The 13,715-nt window shown below is 53.0% G+C and overlaps 1 protein-coding gene across 26 annotated transcripts in view; it reads right to left on the bottom strand.

Annotated features, from left to right (window-relative positions):
* Window positions 1-13,715, bottom strand: part of MAPT (microtubule associated protein tau) — a 43,649-nt gene that overhangs the window by 13,098 nt on the left and 16,836 nt on the right. For 11 of the 26 annotated variants that reach the window (XM_082070624.1, XM_082070633.1, XM_082070614.1 and 8 more), the window contains 9 exons: window positions 12,309-12,395; window positions 10,914-11,000; window positions 9,404-9,469; window positions 6,018-6,905; window positions 4,055-4,110; window positions 3,114-3,293; window positions 1,776-1,908; window positions 1,075-1,125; window positions 380-645 (listed from right to left, as the gene is read on the bottom strand). In XM_082070624.1, the coding sequence (XP_081926750.1) occupies window positions 380-645; window positions 1,075-1,125; window positions 1,776-1,908; window positions 3,114-3,293; window positions 4,055-4,110; window positions 6,018-6,905; window positions 9,404-9,469; window positions 10,914-11,000; window positions 12,309-12,395 (1,814 nt within the window). Of the gene's footprint in view, window positions 1-379; window positions 646-1,074; window positions 1,126-1,775; window positions 1,909-3,113; window positions 3,294-4,054; window positions 4,111-6,017; window positions 6,906-7,681; window positions 8,395-9,403; window positions 9,470-10,913; window positions 11,001-12,308; window positions 12,396-13,715 lie in introns of those variants that run through there. The other 15 variants (XM_082070618.1, XM_082070620.1, XM_082070619.1 and 12 more) reach the window with 11 other exon arrangements.

The raw sequence follows: 13,715 nt of genomic DNA, 5'->3' as shown, positions 1-13,715 counted from the left end.
AGGATTCAGAAACCCTAACCTGACTCTGCGACTCCCTAGGGCTGCAGGTCACAATCTGCCCTTCCTAACTGGACACTACGAGGGAATGTCATTGCCCTGGCAGCGAGTCGATACGCTGACATGCCACCCCATGAAAACCACATCACCAGCTCTCCGCAAGACAGCCGCCCTGCACTAAGCCAGGCGAACAACTTCAGGACAGTCACCCCACCCAGTCCACCCAAAAAACTCCCAGAGGAGCAGAAGCGCGGCTGCCCGCTGCTGTCCCTCCGGCCCCAGCTGGGCTGTGCTGCCCCAGGAGGGCTCTCCCCTCCCACGTCCCATGTCAAGCACCCCTCTCCCTGCGGACAGGCCCCTGGACAGCAGAGTCCACACCTACCTTGCCACCTCCGGGCTGGTGCTTCAGGTTTTCAGTTGAGCCAATTTTGGACTTGACGTTTTTCAGATCAGGCATGGGCGCAGCGGACGGCTGGATGCGGCTCTTGGCGGACGCGGGGGATTTGGGTGGTGTGCGAACCACTGCCACCTTCTTGGGCTCCCTGGCTGGTGGGGTGGGCAGAGAGGGAGTGCGGGAACGGCTGCCCGGGGTGCCGGGAGAGCCGGGGCTGCTGTAACCGCTTCTGTCTCCAGACTTGGGCTGCTCACCTGGAGTTTGCACACAGGGGAAGGCAGGGTCAGGGCAGGCAATCGGGGCACGCGAGCCCCTCCCACACAGCCTGGTCCCCGGGCCACCCGCTGCCCCCCTGCAGACCATGGGCAAGGGGACACGGAGCCTCTTTCTGGTACTTCAGTTTGAAGTGAAATCTGTGATTAAAGGCAATTTCCTAGCATCTCAGAAGGATGATGGTCTTCGTTGTCTGAATCACTGTAAGACTCCCCACCCCAGTGTGACATTGGCGTGCATGACAAATCACAGACAAAAGAGACTCAAACAAAACCCCTTTCCCATCAGAAATTTGGAAGCAGTTTTAAAAAATGACTTCATGCAACTAAATAAGGCTGATCACTGAACAGTTTAAACAACCCCCAGTCTGAAACGAAATGAAAGGAGGAAAAAAGTCTCTTAAACATCACCTTTCTCAGACTTCGCTGCTGCAGGAGGTGGTTTTTTCTGCTCCTTTCTGCCTGTTTAATGAATGAGAAAGATGCTTAAACATAATAAAGCTGGAAATTTAATTGATTTAAGGTTTTATGCAGCTCTGGTTAAATATGAAATATATATATATTCAGTGAAATGCACCATTTTAATGGAAATTCACAATGCCTAATGGTTTCTGGGGTTTTATTCTCTGAGAATAATGGGCTAATCTCCCTTCCTGCAATCGAAGAATTGATCCTCTTGCCCTGGTCTTTGAGTAAGATAGCCAAGAGAAAGGGAATAGATGGATCAAACAAACGGAGCGGCCTAAATCTTCCAAGCCAGAGGAAAACCCGAAGGGATAAAACAACTGCTCTCTCCTACGCACTGGCAACTATAGCATCATTTTGGTTGGAAAAGACCTTTAAGATCATCGAGACCATGAACGGAGCAGATAAAGCAACACCCAGAAAGGCTCACTCAGAGGAGCTGTCCCTGGCTCTGCCCCCGCAGCCCGTGACAAGGCTGAGCAGCTCTGAACCCCCACGCGGACACGGCCGCGCCGGCCGCCCCGCTCAGTGCCGAGCGCGACCCCGCGCGCACGGGGGCTCGTCTGTTCACGACCCCCCGGAGCGCCCTGAGGCAGAGACGCTGCGGAAGGCGGCGCCGCTCCCGCCATCGCTCCCGCACTGCTTACCGGAGCTGGGAGGCGTCTTGGGTGCCGTGGGCGTCTTTGCTGGGATACGTGTGGCGCTGGTCGAGTTCTTCTGTGCCTGCCCGGCTGTGGACCGCGGCGCGGCCGTCTTCGTGCCACCTCTCGCCTCCGGGCCCTGGGGATGCAAGGGGGAAGAGGCCGATGGAGGGTGGATCTACCTGGGGATGGGCCACCACCTGTCGTGGATCGGAGCCACAAGAGACCCTCCTGCTTCCTACGCTGGCAGCCCAAGGGAGCTCCTGCGGGTCTCCCCAAACGCAGCCGTCTGCAGCGTGCCCGTTCGCCCCGTTTCCCGTCACGGCACCCGCCACAACCGCTGCGCAGTCACCCGCAGGCTGGCAGAGCGGCCGTGCTGCTTTCCCGGGTCAGCTCCTGCCCTCAGCTGCGTTACTCAACACACTCGGGCCTGGTTAAAAAGCATGTTCAACTCCTTTGTTCTCTAGATTTCATCGCTTTGTTTCCCCTGGTCTGCGAAAATTTTGTACAGAAGATACACAAAGCCATTGACCAGACAAGAGGCTCCTTTCAGGAGTACAGTGCCAGACGCCAAACAGAGAGAAGCGCCTCCTTTATCCACACCTGTAATACACTGCTGTAACATGTCCATCATCTGTCATGGTGTTAAACACCAATATGCTATTCACTGTCTCCTGATCCTGCAGAAAAGCCTCCCCAAATCCATCGCTTCCTAATGCTGGTCTGTGTGCAAAAGCTGATGAAAAACATGCAGGTGTCGATTTACAAGCTGACTGGTCCCAGGGCAGCGGGGAGCCAGAGCAGAGCCACAGCAATGCCTGTCACCCTAAAACCGCGCCCTGCTGGCTGCGACCCTTCCCTCACCATGGGGGTATCTGTACAACTAAACACCACAAAGGGAAACTCCCAGCTACTTTTTACACTGCAGAATAAGCCACGGATGTGTGTTCATTTCCTATTCCCTGTGTAGCACCTGGCAGTTCTAACTCCAACACATTTCAAATACATCTGCTGTTCACAGCCAACACACCCATAAAATACAGCATAAAGCTGCAAAACCAAGAAGAGCACAAAAGAGCAAAAAGGGATCTGAAAATGCCTCAGGGAGACCAGGTAACACCCTGTGGCAACGAGGTATTTTTGCTGTAGCGCAGAGCAAGGGGACTACATGCTGGTGAGATGGACCCACTGAAACTGGAGCCCAGTCTGACCATGGCCACTGGAAGGTGAAGGAGCAGCACATCCCATCCTCTCCACTGAACAGGACATGGAGACAGCACAGCCAAGTCAGACTTAAGGTATTTCCCAAGGCACCTTCACTTCGCTGACATCCCATTTCCTTACCTTGGCTTTTGTTTCTTGCATTCTTGCAATGGCAGGCCGGGATGTGACAGAAGGGACTCGTTTAGAGGTGGAAGCAGGGCTGGAGGGTGTTTTCGAAGGGGTTGTGCTAGAGGAGGTGTGTCGTTGGGGGGGGATGGAGGGTCTGTCGCCTGGGGGTTTGGCAGTGGAAGGTGAGGATTTCTTAAACATGGAAACAAAATAAAATCGGAACAAAAAAAATCAGTATGGAAAGGAAACAAAAGGGGATCACTGAGGTGGAGCAGGATTAGAAGGTGCAATACGGAGCTGGGTGTGGGCCAGGCGATGGCTGGTGCTGCCCAGCAGCACTAAGCGGGTCCCAGGGCTGCACCGGTGGGGACGGGACACCTCAGCTCTAACGTCCCACACAGCACAGCACCACCCCAGCCCCTTCCTGGAGGACGTGTCACCCACGAGAGCCTGCCCTTGCCACCGCCCTCCACACCAGTGCTGCGTTTTACCACCAGAAAAGCTCTGTTTACTCCCAAACTCTCGGTGTGCTCCACTGGCAAAGATGCTGTAGGTACAGCATTTCTGGGAGATGCAGATCATGGTTCCCAGGTCCCCTAAGCTCAGCACATCTGCTTTAACAACAACGGGCCGTTGGTTTTCACCAGACAGCTGGCTGCTTTCTGGTCTCAGGCTGAGAAAATGACTCCCTAACCACCCACCCAGCCCCACGTCTGGGGGTTTGTTTCAGATGTGGTTCGCTTCCTCGCTCTCACAGATCACCGTGGATTGCACCCTCCAAACCAGGGCGAGGGCAGGGAAAACAGAACACTCTTGGAAGGCGGAGGGAAGAGCAGAAGGTGATGGCAAGGTTTCCTAAGAGGCACAACAGCAGCCCAGGAGAGCAGGAGAGGGTCAGAACACGCACACACCTGCTGCGTACACGTTGCCTCTGGTTTGGTTTTTCAGCTTACCTTCGGTTTCTTTTCCTCAGCTCCAGTCCCTTCCTTGTCTTTGCTGTCAATGCGACCTGACAAACGGACACACACACAGTTACACTTCTTGGGACTGGTCATTAAACTCTAGAGAGATGGAAGGGTCTGCGCTACAGCAACATGCATGCTGCGTGGGCGTTCCATGTTTCTGCTCTCCTTTCAATTAAATACTATTCTTAGAAATATTACAAAGTCACTCATTTCTTGCAGAAATACTTCCACATTGCAAACACACTCTGTGTTAACAGATGATCCTGTGCACAGGCAGCAGCGTTAGTCATCACTGCAGCATCAGACACACGCAACAAGATCTGTGCGAGATCATTTTGCCCAGATTTGCAATCGGTTCAAACAGCACCTGTTCAGCTTAGGACCAAACAGTTCAACCCTGAACATGAGTCTCCCTCTCTGAAACACCCATTGGTTCTAACGATCATATAAAGATGCAAATGGAAGGATTCCCCAATTCTAGCGGCACCGGGTTGCCCATGAGCTCATCTGAAGTTGCCGTTCAGTGTGTTAACTTGGCACGGTTCCGGCACCCCCGGCGCTGGTCACCTCGGGTCTCTCCCCAGCGCCTCCGCCGGGTCTGGGCGAGGGCCTGAGCTGCTGTCCTGCTTGATTTGTATAGAGCATAGAGTGACTGGTAATATTTCAGTGTTTTGTCCCATCAGTCTACGAGCACAACAGATTGCAGTATTACTAATTAGCAGATTAGAAACAGGGAGGAACTAATGCTTGTACTGTAAGGCACTAATAACAAAGCCCCTTTTCCCCATCTTTAGCTAATTCCTCCCTAATCTGGGAGGAAAAGCCGCTGACACTCTCCCCAGTGTTTTGGAAACTTGCTCTGGGGGGGTCAGACGTTTCCCACTGACACGAACAATGTTGGTAATCCAGCACTGATGCATTCAGTCAAACTGCAGACCGGAGCAAGGCTGGAGCTGGACAGCCACGAAGTACCTGTGTCTTTGAAGGAAAAGACTATTATGTAATTAAAGAAATTGCTCCTATGGAATCAGAAACCAGTTGACTCTGCGCAACCCATCCCATCATCGTTTTCAGGCTCCAATGTGAGCAACAGCAAGCCCTGCCAATGCCCTGCAGCACGTGCGAAGCTTCCTGCTGGCCTATCAGGCAGAGAACAAGAAAGATGTTACGAGCTTTAACTCCAATAGAAAAAGCTACATCGACAACTTCTTCACAGACCCACGCAGCAAAGAGCACGCTTGTCTCTGCTGCAAACCAGAGAGACGCTGAGCGGGACAGGCCCTGCGAACGGGGACCGGAGCAGATGCTTCCTAAGAGCACTGGACGTGCCCTGTAGTGGGCAGAAGCCCGGCCGGCTGCAGACCTTGCCTCCAACAGCAGTCAGGAGTGGGTATTTAAGGGAGAAGCACAGGACAATACGGGGCCTTTTCCATGGTCAGACCTGTCGTCTCACCTTTTTCCTCCTCCCTTCTCCATAGCAAAGCCAATACAAAGAGTTATTGATCTGGACAGCGGACACATGCAAACCAGACGGCCCACGTCTCGCTGGAAGAAGCTGCAGCGCACGCCGGGCCAGCCCCGCTCCAGCATGCCAGAGCAACGCCCCTCCGGTCTCCGTCTTCTCTGGGAAGGTGCCAGGCGTGAGTTAAGGTGCCCGCCCCCAAGGAAATCAAAACCAAAACAGGTGAACAAAGCATGACGGGGGACACGCCAGCACCATGCAAGGGTCACGAAACCAAAGCTTGTACACCGGGACACCCAGGATTAAACTAGAGGGGGAAGGAGAGGGAGGGAGAAGCAGAGGCACCTTGTCGATCAGTTCACAGCAAAGGTCCAGGCCAGTTCCCAAGCAGCAGGACTCGGGGTGGCAGCAAGCTGGAGGACTGGCTCAGGCAGCCTTGTCGTGAGCAAACCGCCAGCAACGTGAGCTCGGGGCAAACGCTGCACACACCTTTGAGGAGGGGGACGCGACTGACGGCTCTATCTGCAACACGGGCACAAGGTTTCTTCTTGGGCATCCAGCATTCTCCCGTACCTGGCACAGTGTCTGCCAAAGGAGCATCTTTGACTTCCACACCATCTTTTAACTCCGCAGGGAGTCTGGCCGATTCTAGCAGGGGGTCAGAATCTTCTCTGTCCCCAGGCTCAGGTTCTTTTTGGGAGATTATTTCAGAAGGCTCTGATGGGGTGACATCTGTGTCTTCTTCCCCCCACAATGGCTGTCTACTCTTCTCTTGGTCCTCTCCTGCTTTATGTGATTCAGTTTCAATAAGAAGTGCCTCTCTTGGAATGCCTCTGAGGGCATCTTTGGACTTTTTTTCTCCAAACTCATATTCTGTAGGAGTTTCCTTGGCTGTTGCGGGACACAAACCCACTTCAGGTCCTGGTGAAACTTGCTGACCCACCAGAGAAAGCAAATCCTGTTCAGAAGTTTCATCGACATCACGGTCCTCATCTCTCTCCCGTCGACTGGCATCTTCTTTTAACGGGGCTCTGGTGCACAAAGGAGATGGCCCAGCTGCCCCTTCCAGCCCCGCAGCGAGCGCAGCAGGACCCCGCTCTGCTCCCAGCGCTGGACGCACACCAACGCCTTCCCTGTCTCCACGATCCCACAACTCATTGCTGTCCTCACCAACTCGGGAGCCTTGGTACATATCCAGGGGTATTGGGATGGTGACCTCAATTCTGGCGGGAGCCGCTGCTGAAGCCTTCATTTCACGCGACAGAAGAGGCTGCGGAAGAACCCCAGCGACCTGCTTGGTGGGCTGGTGTCCTCTTTTTATTGCATCTCCCACACGCTCCTGAGGGCCGGGCCGCAGCTCTGGAGAGCTTGGCTCCTCTGGAATTAAAGACGCAGGGTACGAAGCATGGGCAAACAGTTAGCGCTGGCATGTCAAATAAGTAGTCAGACATAGTGCTGAAGAGAGACTAAGGACTTCTGCTATCAAACTAAGGGAGAAAGCCAGTCCCACATTGCCCTGTTGAACAGACAACTCACTTCTACAGTGGTTTTTGCCTTTAAGGAAACTCTGATCCCCATGGGAATCAGGCACGGTGGGAGACCAGACTCCTCCAAGGACCTGGTCTCTCCAGCCACCACCATCTGCCCCCCCTGCGCTATCAGCTGCTTCAGCTACAGAGGTTTCCAGAAGCCGAGAACAGACCCATTTTCTGATCTAAGATGGCCACTGGACCACCTGTTTGCTGGTCAGTGACCACCTCTTCTTGCCTCAAGGGCCTCAACAAAACAGGCCAGAAACCTCCTGTCCTTCACGAGCTTACAAAATCCCTCAAGTCCTCGGCTCTGTGCAGGAGCCGCTCATGCAGACGTGGCACCAATTATATCCTCCCAACGTTCCAACCATCTCTGCTTTGCTCCCCAGAACATGTCCGTTGCTAATGAGCTTGGGGAAGAGCCTAGATCAGAGTATTCAGTACTGAGATTCAACTGTTGATTTGTTAGTTTAACAAACAAGATTAAAACAGGAAAAGAAGTCAAGAGTTACTCGGTCTTTTATCAATGTTCTTCCAATTTTAAACATAATGGTTACCTGAAACTACCACACAAAGACCTCGGAAATTGTGGTTTAAGAGAAATGCTTAATTGGCACTTACTGGCAGGTAATATTTGAAATGCGGCATCAAGAAACACCTTTTATAACCTCAAGCATTTGAAGGGTGTTTATGCAGCAGCCATTTCTGGCTCACTTCTTCTGCAAATGAACAACACACGAGCACTAACGACCACCGGTGCAGAGGTGCGGACAGTCGGTCCATCGGCTGTACTTCCACACTCCAGGACCTGTTGGTGGTTCTGAGGTGGACACGCAGCACAAGGTCAAGAGCTGGTACAATCAGAAGACACATCTCCACCTGAGACTCCAAAGGCACTTTAACACGCTCCATCTTCACTGCAAAGACCATTTTTTCAAATCCCATAACACAAAAAGTGAAGGTCGGTAGTAACAAGATATCCAAGACTCTGTGTATTGATAAGCACATTTTCCTCTGAGTCAAACAGAACTATTAAAAGGAAGCAGTGCATTACTACAAGACCACTTGCAGATAACTAACAATTTACAGAAGAACCTAGAAATGTCATATATAGGTTATATCAGAGCTCCAGCTAGATGTATGTCCCCATATCTGACAGCTGATCCCAGAAAGGTCTTATTAAAAATGTGGTGAGAAACAGCAGCTACAACGAGGATGGCGGAAGAGAACCTCACCCCCGCCAACAATCTTCTGTTATTTTTTGTAGTGGTACCACTGTTTTTTAAAATACAGAAGACTTATTAGTCCAAGAACCACTGGACAGGCAAGCAAAGGTCTTATTTTAATTGAAGGGAGCAGACTGCACATAACTGTATTATCTGTGTGTGGAAAGCAAAAACTACCTGAACCCTGCCCTGAGCTGAGAAAGTAAAGACCCATTGACCTCTTTAGAAGACATGGATGTTTGTAAATGCACTAATGCAGCCAAGAGGAGGAAAGACGCTGCCCAAGCAGCTGAAGGAATGTATTATGTCTTTATTACGTCTACTACACGGAAAACTACTTTACTAAATAGGGTTTAACTAAGCCTTCAGCCAGCACAGCAGAACAGCACTATGCTGCACTCCTGCAAGCCAGACAGCGATACCAAAGTGAGTCTGAGCCTGAGTCTGCCCCGAGCACAGAATCAGGGCCTGGGTGCTCCGGGAAAATCCCGTCCTGAAGCTCCTGGTGCAGCCGGAGCTGAGCAGAGCCCAGCGGCTCCCCAGACGGCCACGACGCCCCGGGCGGCTCCCGGCGGCACAGCCAGCGCTGAGCGAGCGCTCGCTGCCCGCCGGGCCCGGCTCTGCCAGCCACGTTCCCTAACACCGGGATGAGGAAAAACCTTAAAGCCAGGGCATCAGTGAGCAGGCTTGAGACACGTTTTAGATTAGAAAGAGACATAGTTATTAACAAAACAATTCACTCCTTTCACGTGTGACATGTAGGACCCAAAATGACTCGGTCTGATGCTGAGCAGTTCCTCCTGGCCAGCTGCACCATCCCGGCTGTTCACCACTTTTTCAAGCCCCGAGGATGCCCTGTTCTGTAACCAGACAAAGAAGCACCAGGGCTTCAGTCACCTGAGGGGCAAATTTGGTGTCTGAAAAGCTGCAGCTCTCTGGAAGGAGCATGTTGGAACATTAAAAGCATGTATGACCCTTCCCTGCCGGAACAGGGAGAACCGCACAACTGCGCGCACAGGGCAGAGCATTCACATCACAGAAGAAAACTCCCAAGCCACCAGCAACCAGCACACGTGGGCAGCAACAACAGGGTCCCCGAGACAGGCGATTCGCTCACCTTGAACAGCATCTCCTGCCGCGTGGTCCTCCAGGGTGGGGGTGGCTCCTACGCCCGCCTCTTCAGCTGGTCCCCATCCAGAGAAAGAACGGGAGAAACACCATCAAAACAAGAATTCAGTTTAAGCATGTCTCTGGATAATTTATTTAACTCCCTGCTGATTCTGCCCATCGGCGCTGCATTACGAGCAGGGCAGTATCAGAGAGGAAATCAACCTGTGCCCGCGACGGATCTAATGAGATTTATTCGGGCTGTGCCACCCCCGCCGGGCGCAGCGCTGACCAGCGCGGCCGGTGCTGGGCCAGCTCCGGCGCCTTCGGGCAGAGGTGCAGAAAACGGCCTGCACGGAGCAGGGAAACCCGCGGGCTGCCCTCCCCTGCCCGCAGCCAGCGCCGCAGGGCCCGCAGCGCTCGCGTGAGCACCGAGCCCCGTAACGAACTCTGCCGAGGCTACTTGACATCAGTAAATCCAAGTGTCTGATATCAATCTGACACTTCAGGAACACTGGTATATTAGAGAAACACATTTTTCTTCACAGCAATGATGGTTTGTCTCTATCAGAACTTTTTCAATTTATTATATGACTACTTTCAAACCAGCTTAATCAATTATTTTTGTACGCCACAGTTCTACAGTCAAACCGGGATTTTCTCAGTTTTCCCCATTTTTTCCCGCAGAGCTGAGGATCCACGGCGCCCTCCGGGCTCCCCGGCGCCGCGGAGCCGTCCTGCGCCCAGGCCCGGGGCTGGACACGGGGCAGCTCGCCCAAGGGAACGTGCTGTGGGCTCGTTTCAGCGTTTGGGAGTTGGCAGAACCCTATTTGTACCCACTAGTCTTCTCAGGTCCTGCCTGAGGCCTCCAGGAAATGCCGCAGCCATCGCGCAGGGGACACACGCTCCGGTTCACACACGCAGCACGGCGGCAGCTCCCTCCCTGCTCCCTCCGCCTCAGACTAACCCCCGTCCCTCCCTGCAAAACCAGACCCAGGCGCAGTGACTCCCAAGGAGCATTCAGGCTGAATCAGCCACTTTGCTTTCTCTGCATTATCCTTAAAATGCGCCAGCAGCCCAAGAACTGCTGCAGCGGCCTGGTCTGCACCTGCCACTTCAGAGACAACCGCCGGGGCCGGGCCGAGCGCGGTCCTGTGGCGGCCGGTAACCGGCTCGCCAGCGCTGCAGGGCTGCCGGCAGCCATCGGGCACGACCGGGATGGCAGGAAAGCATTTAGCCTAGAGACGGGAGGAGAAGCCACCAGAGACACCAGATAGAAAGATTGTCAGATGTGGAGCTGAGAAAGAGAGAAGAAAAGCCTGCGGGTTTCCCCCAGGCTGGGGAAGGCAAGAGGACAGCTGCAAGCTGGGCGTTTCTTCCGCGTGCCGTGGAGCAGCAGCACGCAGCAGAAGGAAAGCACACCTGTGAGAGGTCTTGCAGTGTTATTTTTAAGCATTAACCAGTCCGGCTCTCTGCTCTGTCCGCATCAAGAGATGAAACTGCACCTTGGTTTCCCTCACCTGTGGTTCCTTCTGGTATCTCCCCGTGCTGTTCGACACCACCCTGATCCTCGTGGTCTCCTTCCTCCACTAAAGGTGCTGTGGCATCTGAAAAACAACGCAGCTTTCACACAGCCTTCGCGTGGCAAACCCTGTGGGGTCCAGGACATGCCTGAAGAACGTTTTGCTCACAAAAGCACCTGACTCCGTCCCTTGAGCCAGCGCTGTGGAAGGACACAACTGAGCACGACACAGCAAAGCCAGCACCACAGGGGCACCATGAGCTGTTCCCTCTGCCGCACAAACCACGTATCTCCAGCGTACTTCTCACGAGGCTGAAGGCTTTGGCACAAACGCTGTCTGAAAACGCAGCCACTGGTGCCTGATCTGCACGCGGACACGGCCGGTCTGGAGCAGGACAGAACAGCTCCCACTGGATCCCTTCACAAACCATCCACGTGCTGTGACTGCACCGCGCTCTGCGCAGCCCTGAGGCACCCGGCTCGATGCACGTCTACTCGTCATGACAGTCCTGACACCACTGAAAGAGGGACAACACGCTCTTCTGCACCAGCCAGGTGTTTCGTGCTGCTTTACTGAGCTGCATTCACAGCAACAGAGCCACTTCACAGGCCATCGGCCCGTCCACACCTGCAGTGGGACCGGGCTGGAACTGGTCAGGATCTACGTCCACTATTCCTATGGATAAATTCTGCAAACTAATGCCTGTCCTTGAAGTCTCCAAGAGACAGATACTTGCGATTAAAGCAGCCAGAAGAACACAAAAAGTGCAGTTAATTAAAACAGTGAGCAAGTCTCTAGACCACTTTAGAATTAGATTCCTTCCACAAACACAGTATTCAGATAACACTATGGAGCAGCTCAGACGTGCCCTGAGCGCTACTAATATGACCTTTACATCAGCACAATGTTTTGTTTTACGTATAGACTCTGCCCATCTTGTCATTCCAGCACGAATCACGCTGTACTAACGAACATGTAAACACAGAGGGGGCAAAAGGAGAGCAGCGAGATACAGCTGACGCTGCAGGGAGCAGAGCGGGCGGGCCGGCTGTCCTGGGGAGCACAACGGGCTGCTCCCAGCCGCGCCAACAGCAGCCGCTGCTACTGTGTAAGGCCTTCAGGAAACAAACTGCAAGCAACCTCCTGGACTATAATAAACATTTCACCTTCTCTTGCCTTCTAACCCACTCTCCACCTTTAAAACTCGTGATCTTATTCTGCAGAGTGGCAAACACTGCCTGTGACGGGACTAGTGAAGAACGTTTGTCCAAGAGTGCAGACGCTCTTCCTGAGAAACCCCAGAAACCAGAAAAAGGCACGGCGAGTCTTTCGCGAGGTTTACCACAACCCCATCCATCATGGTTTCAAAGCAGTAAGTCAAAGAGCTCCCACCTTCCGTAGTTGGGGTGCTCTTAGCGTCAGATGTTTCAGAAACAGGCTCATCCGATCCATCATCGACTGGTATCTGAAGGGGATAGCCTGGAAAACATTCAAATACTTAGAACAACTCCGTGGCTACGAATTATCGCCTGAATTAATGAACTCTGATTGCCCAGATCGACAGCAGCAAGAAACTGTAACTGGAGAGTATAAAACACCGGAACTAATAAGCAAGCAAAGCGTGAAAATGCCAACCAAAAAATGCCAGTGTCATCACCAAAAGGAACAAGCAGGAACCCATCAGCAAAAGAAAAGCCCAGTAAACCAGGCAGCTAGAGACAGCAAAGCATGGCACAAGCAGGAAAGGAAATCTTAGCAACGTAAGCAGAAAAGATGTACAATTTCTGAGCTGCTCTTGTCCTCTCTTCCACTCCTGGAGCCTCCGGCCTCCCTCCCTGAGCAGGCTGCCGGACTCTCCCACGACGCGTCAGCTCCAGCCGCTGCAAAGCAGCAGGTCTTTGTAAGGAGTCTGGCACAGCACATCACACGCTGTGCGAAGACCTGGCTGCCAAAGTCAGCTTTTACAAGAGCAGGGAAAGAGGCACAAGTCTCCTCTCTGCAAGGAGTCTGGGCAAACAAAACAATGAGAACTGGAGAAAAAGACTTGGAAAAGAAGATTCAAACTAACAGAAGCAAAATCCCTGGGCACTTGTGATGTGCGAAGCTGAGGCTGAGAGGAGCCATCCGACTGAAATGCACTGCGGAACCCAGGCTGAATGGATGCTACGGACTCTCTCCAGGACAGAGACAATCCATTTACCTGGTGTAAGCTCTGTCCAAAGCACCTCAAGAAAAAAACACTAAGATGATGTTGTCATGGAGCACAGCCCATGGGGGTCCCACCAGGTCTGCTGGCGTTACGTGGGTTTCCAAGCTCAATTGTGGGTCATGGTGGAATGAGAAAGGAAAGGCTTCTTGAGAAATGCAGGTCTGAAATATGGGACAAAATACTCTTGCACGGCCCACTTTCCCAGAGCTCTCTGTTCAGTTCTCTCCATCTCCCTGCGCAGGTGAGAAAAACTGGCAGCAAGCAGCATCCCTGAGCTGTGTCTCCAAATAACAGCAGTGCTGTATTTGTACAAAGTAAGGAGTGAACACAGAAACACATATTTGCAAAGCTGCAGCAATAAGATCTTCACTGGTCTAAATACTGGGGGTTGTTCTGCTCTTGCTGGGCAACGATCACAAACAGCAACATTTTCCTGTGACTACGAACATCAGAGCATCTCATGGGCTACCCCCGTGCGCCGGCTGCAGCCAGCTGGCCCACGGTAACCTTCCAGACACACGCGCCGTCTCCTGGACACCCCAAGGAGCCCTCGCACCGCCACGCTGGCCCCGCTCTCCCCATTTCGGTCA

The sequence above is a fragment of the Streptopelia decaocto genome (assembly GCF_964273445.1).
Source record: "Streptopelia decaocto genome assembly, chromosome: 22".
NCBI lineage: Eukaryota > Metazoa > Chordata > Aves > Columbiformes > Columbidae > Streptopelia > Streptopelia decaocto.
The sequence above is the reverse complement of the archived record's forward strand: the minus strand, read 5'-3'. Positions and strand labels throughout refer to the sequence as shown.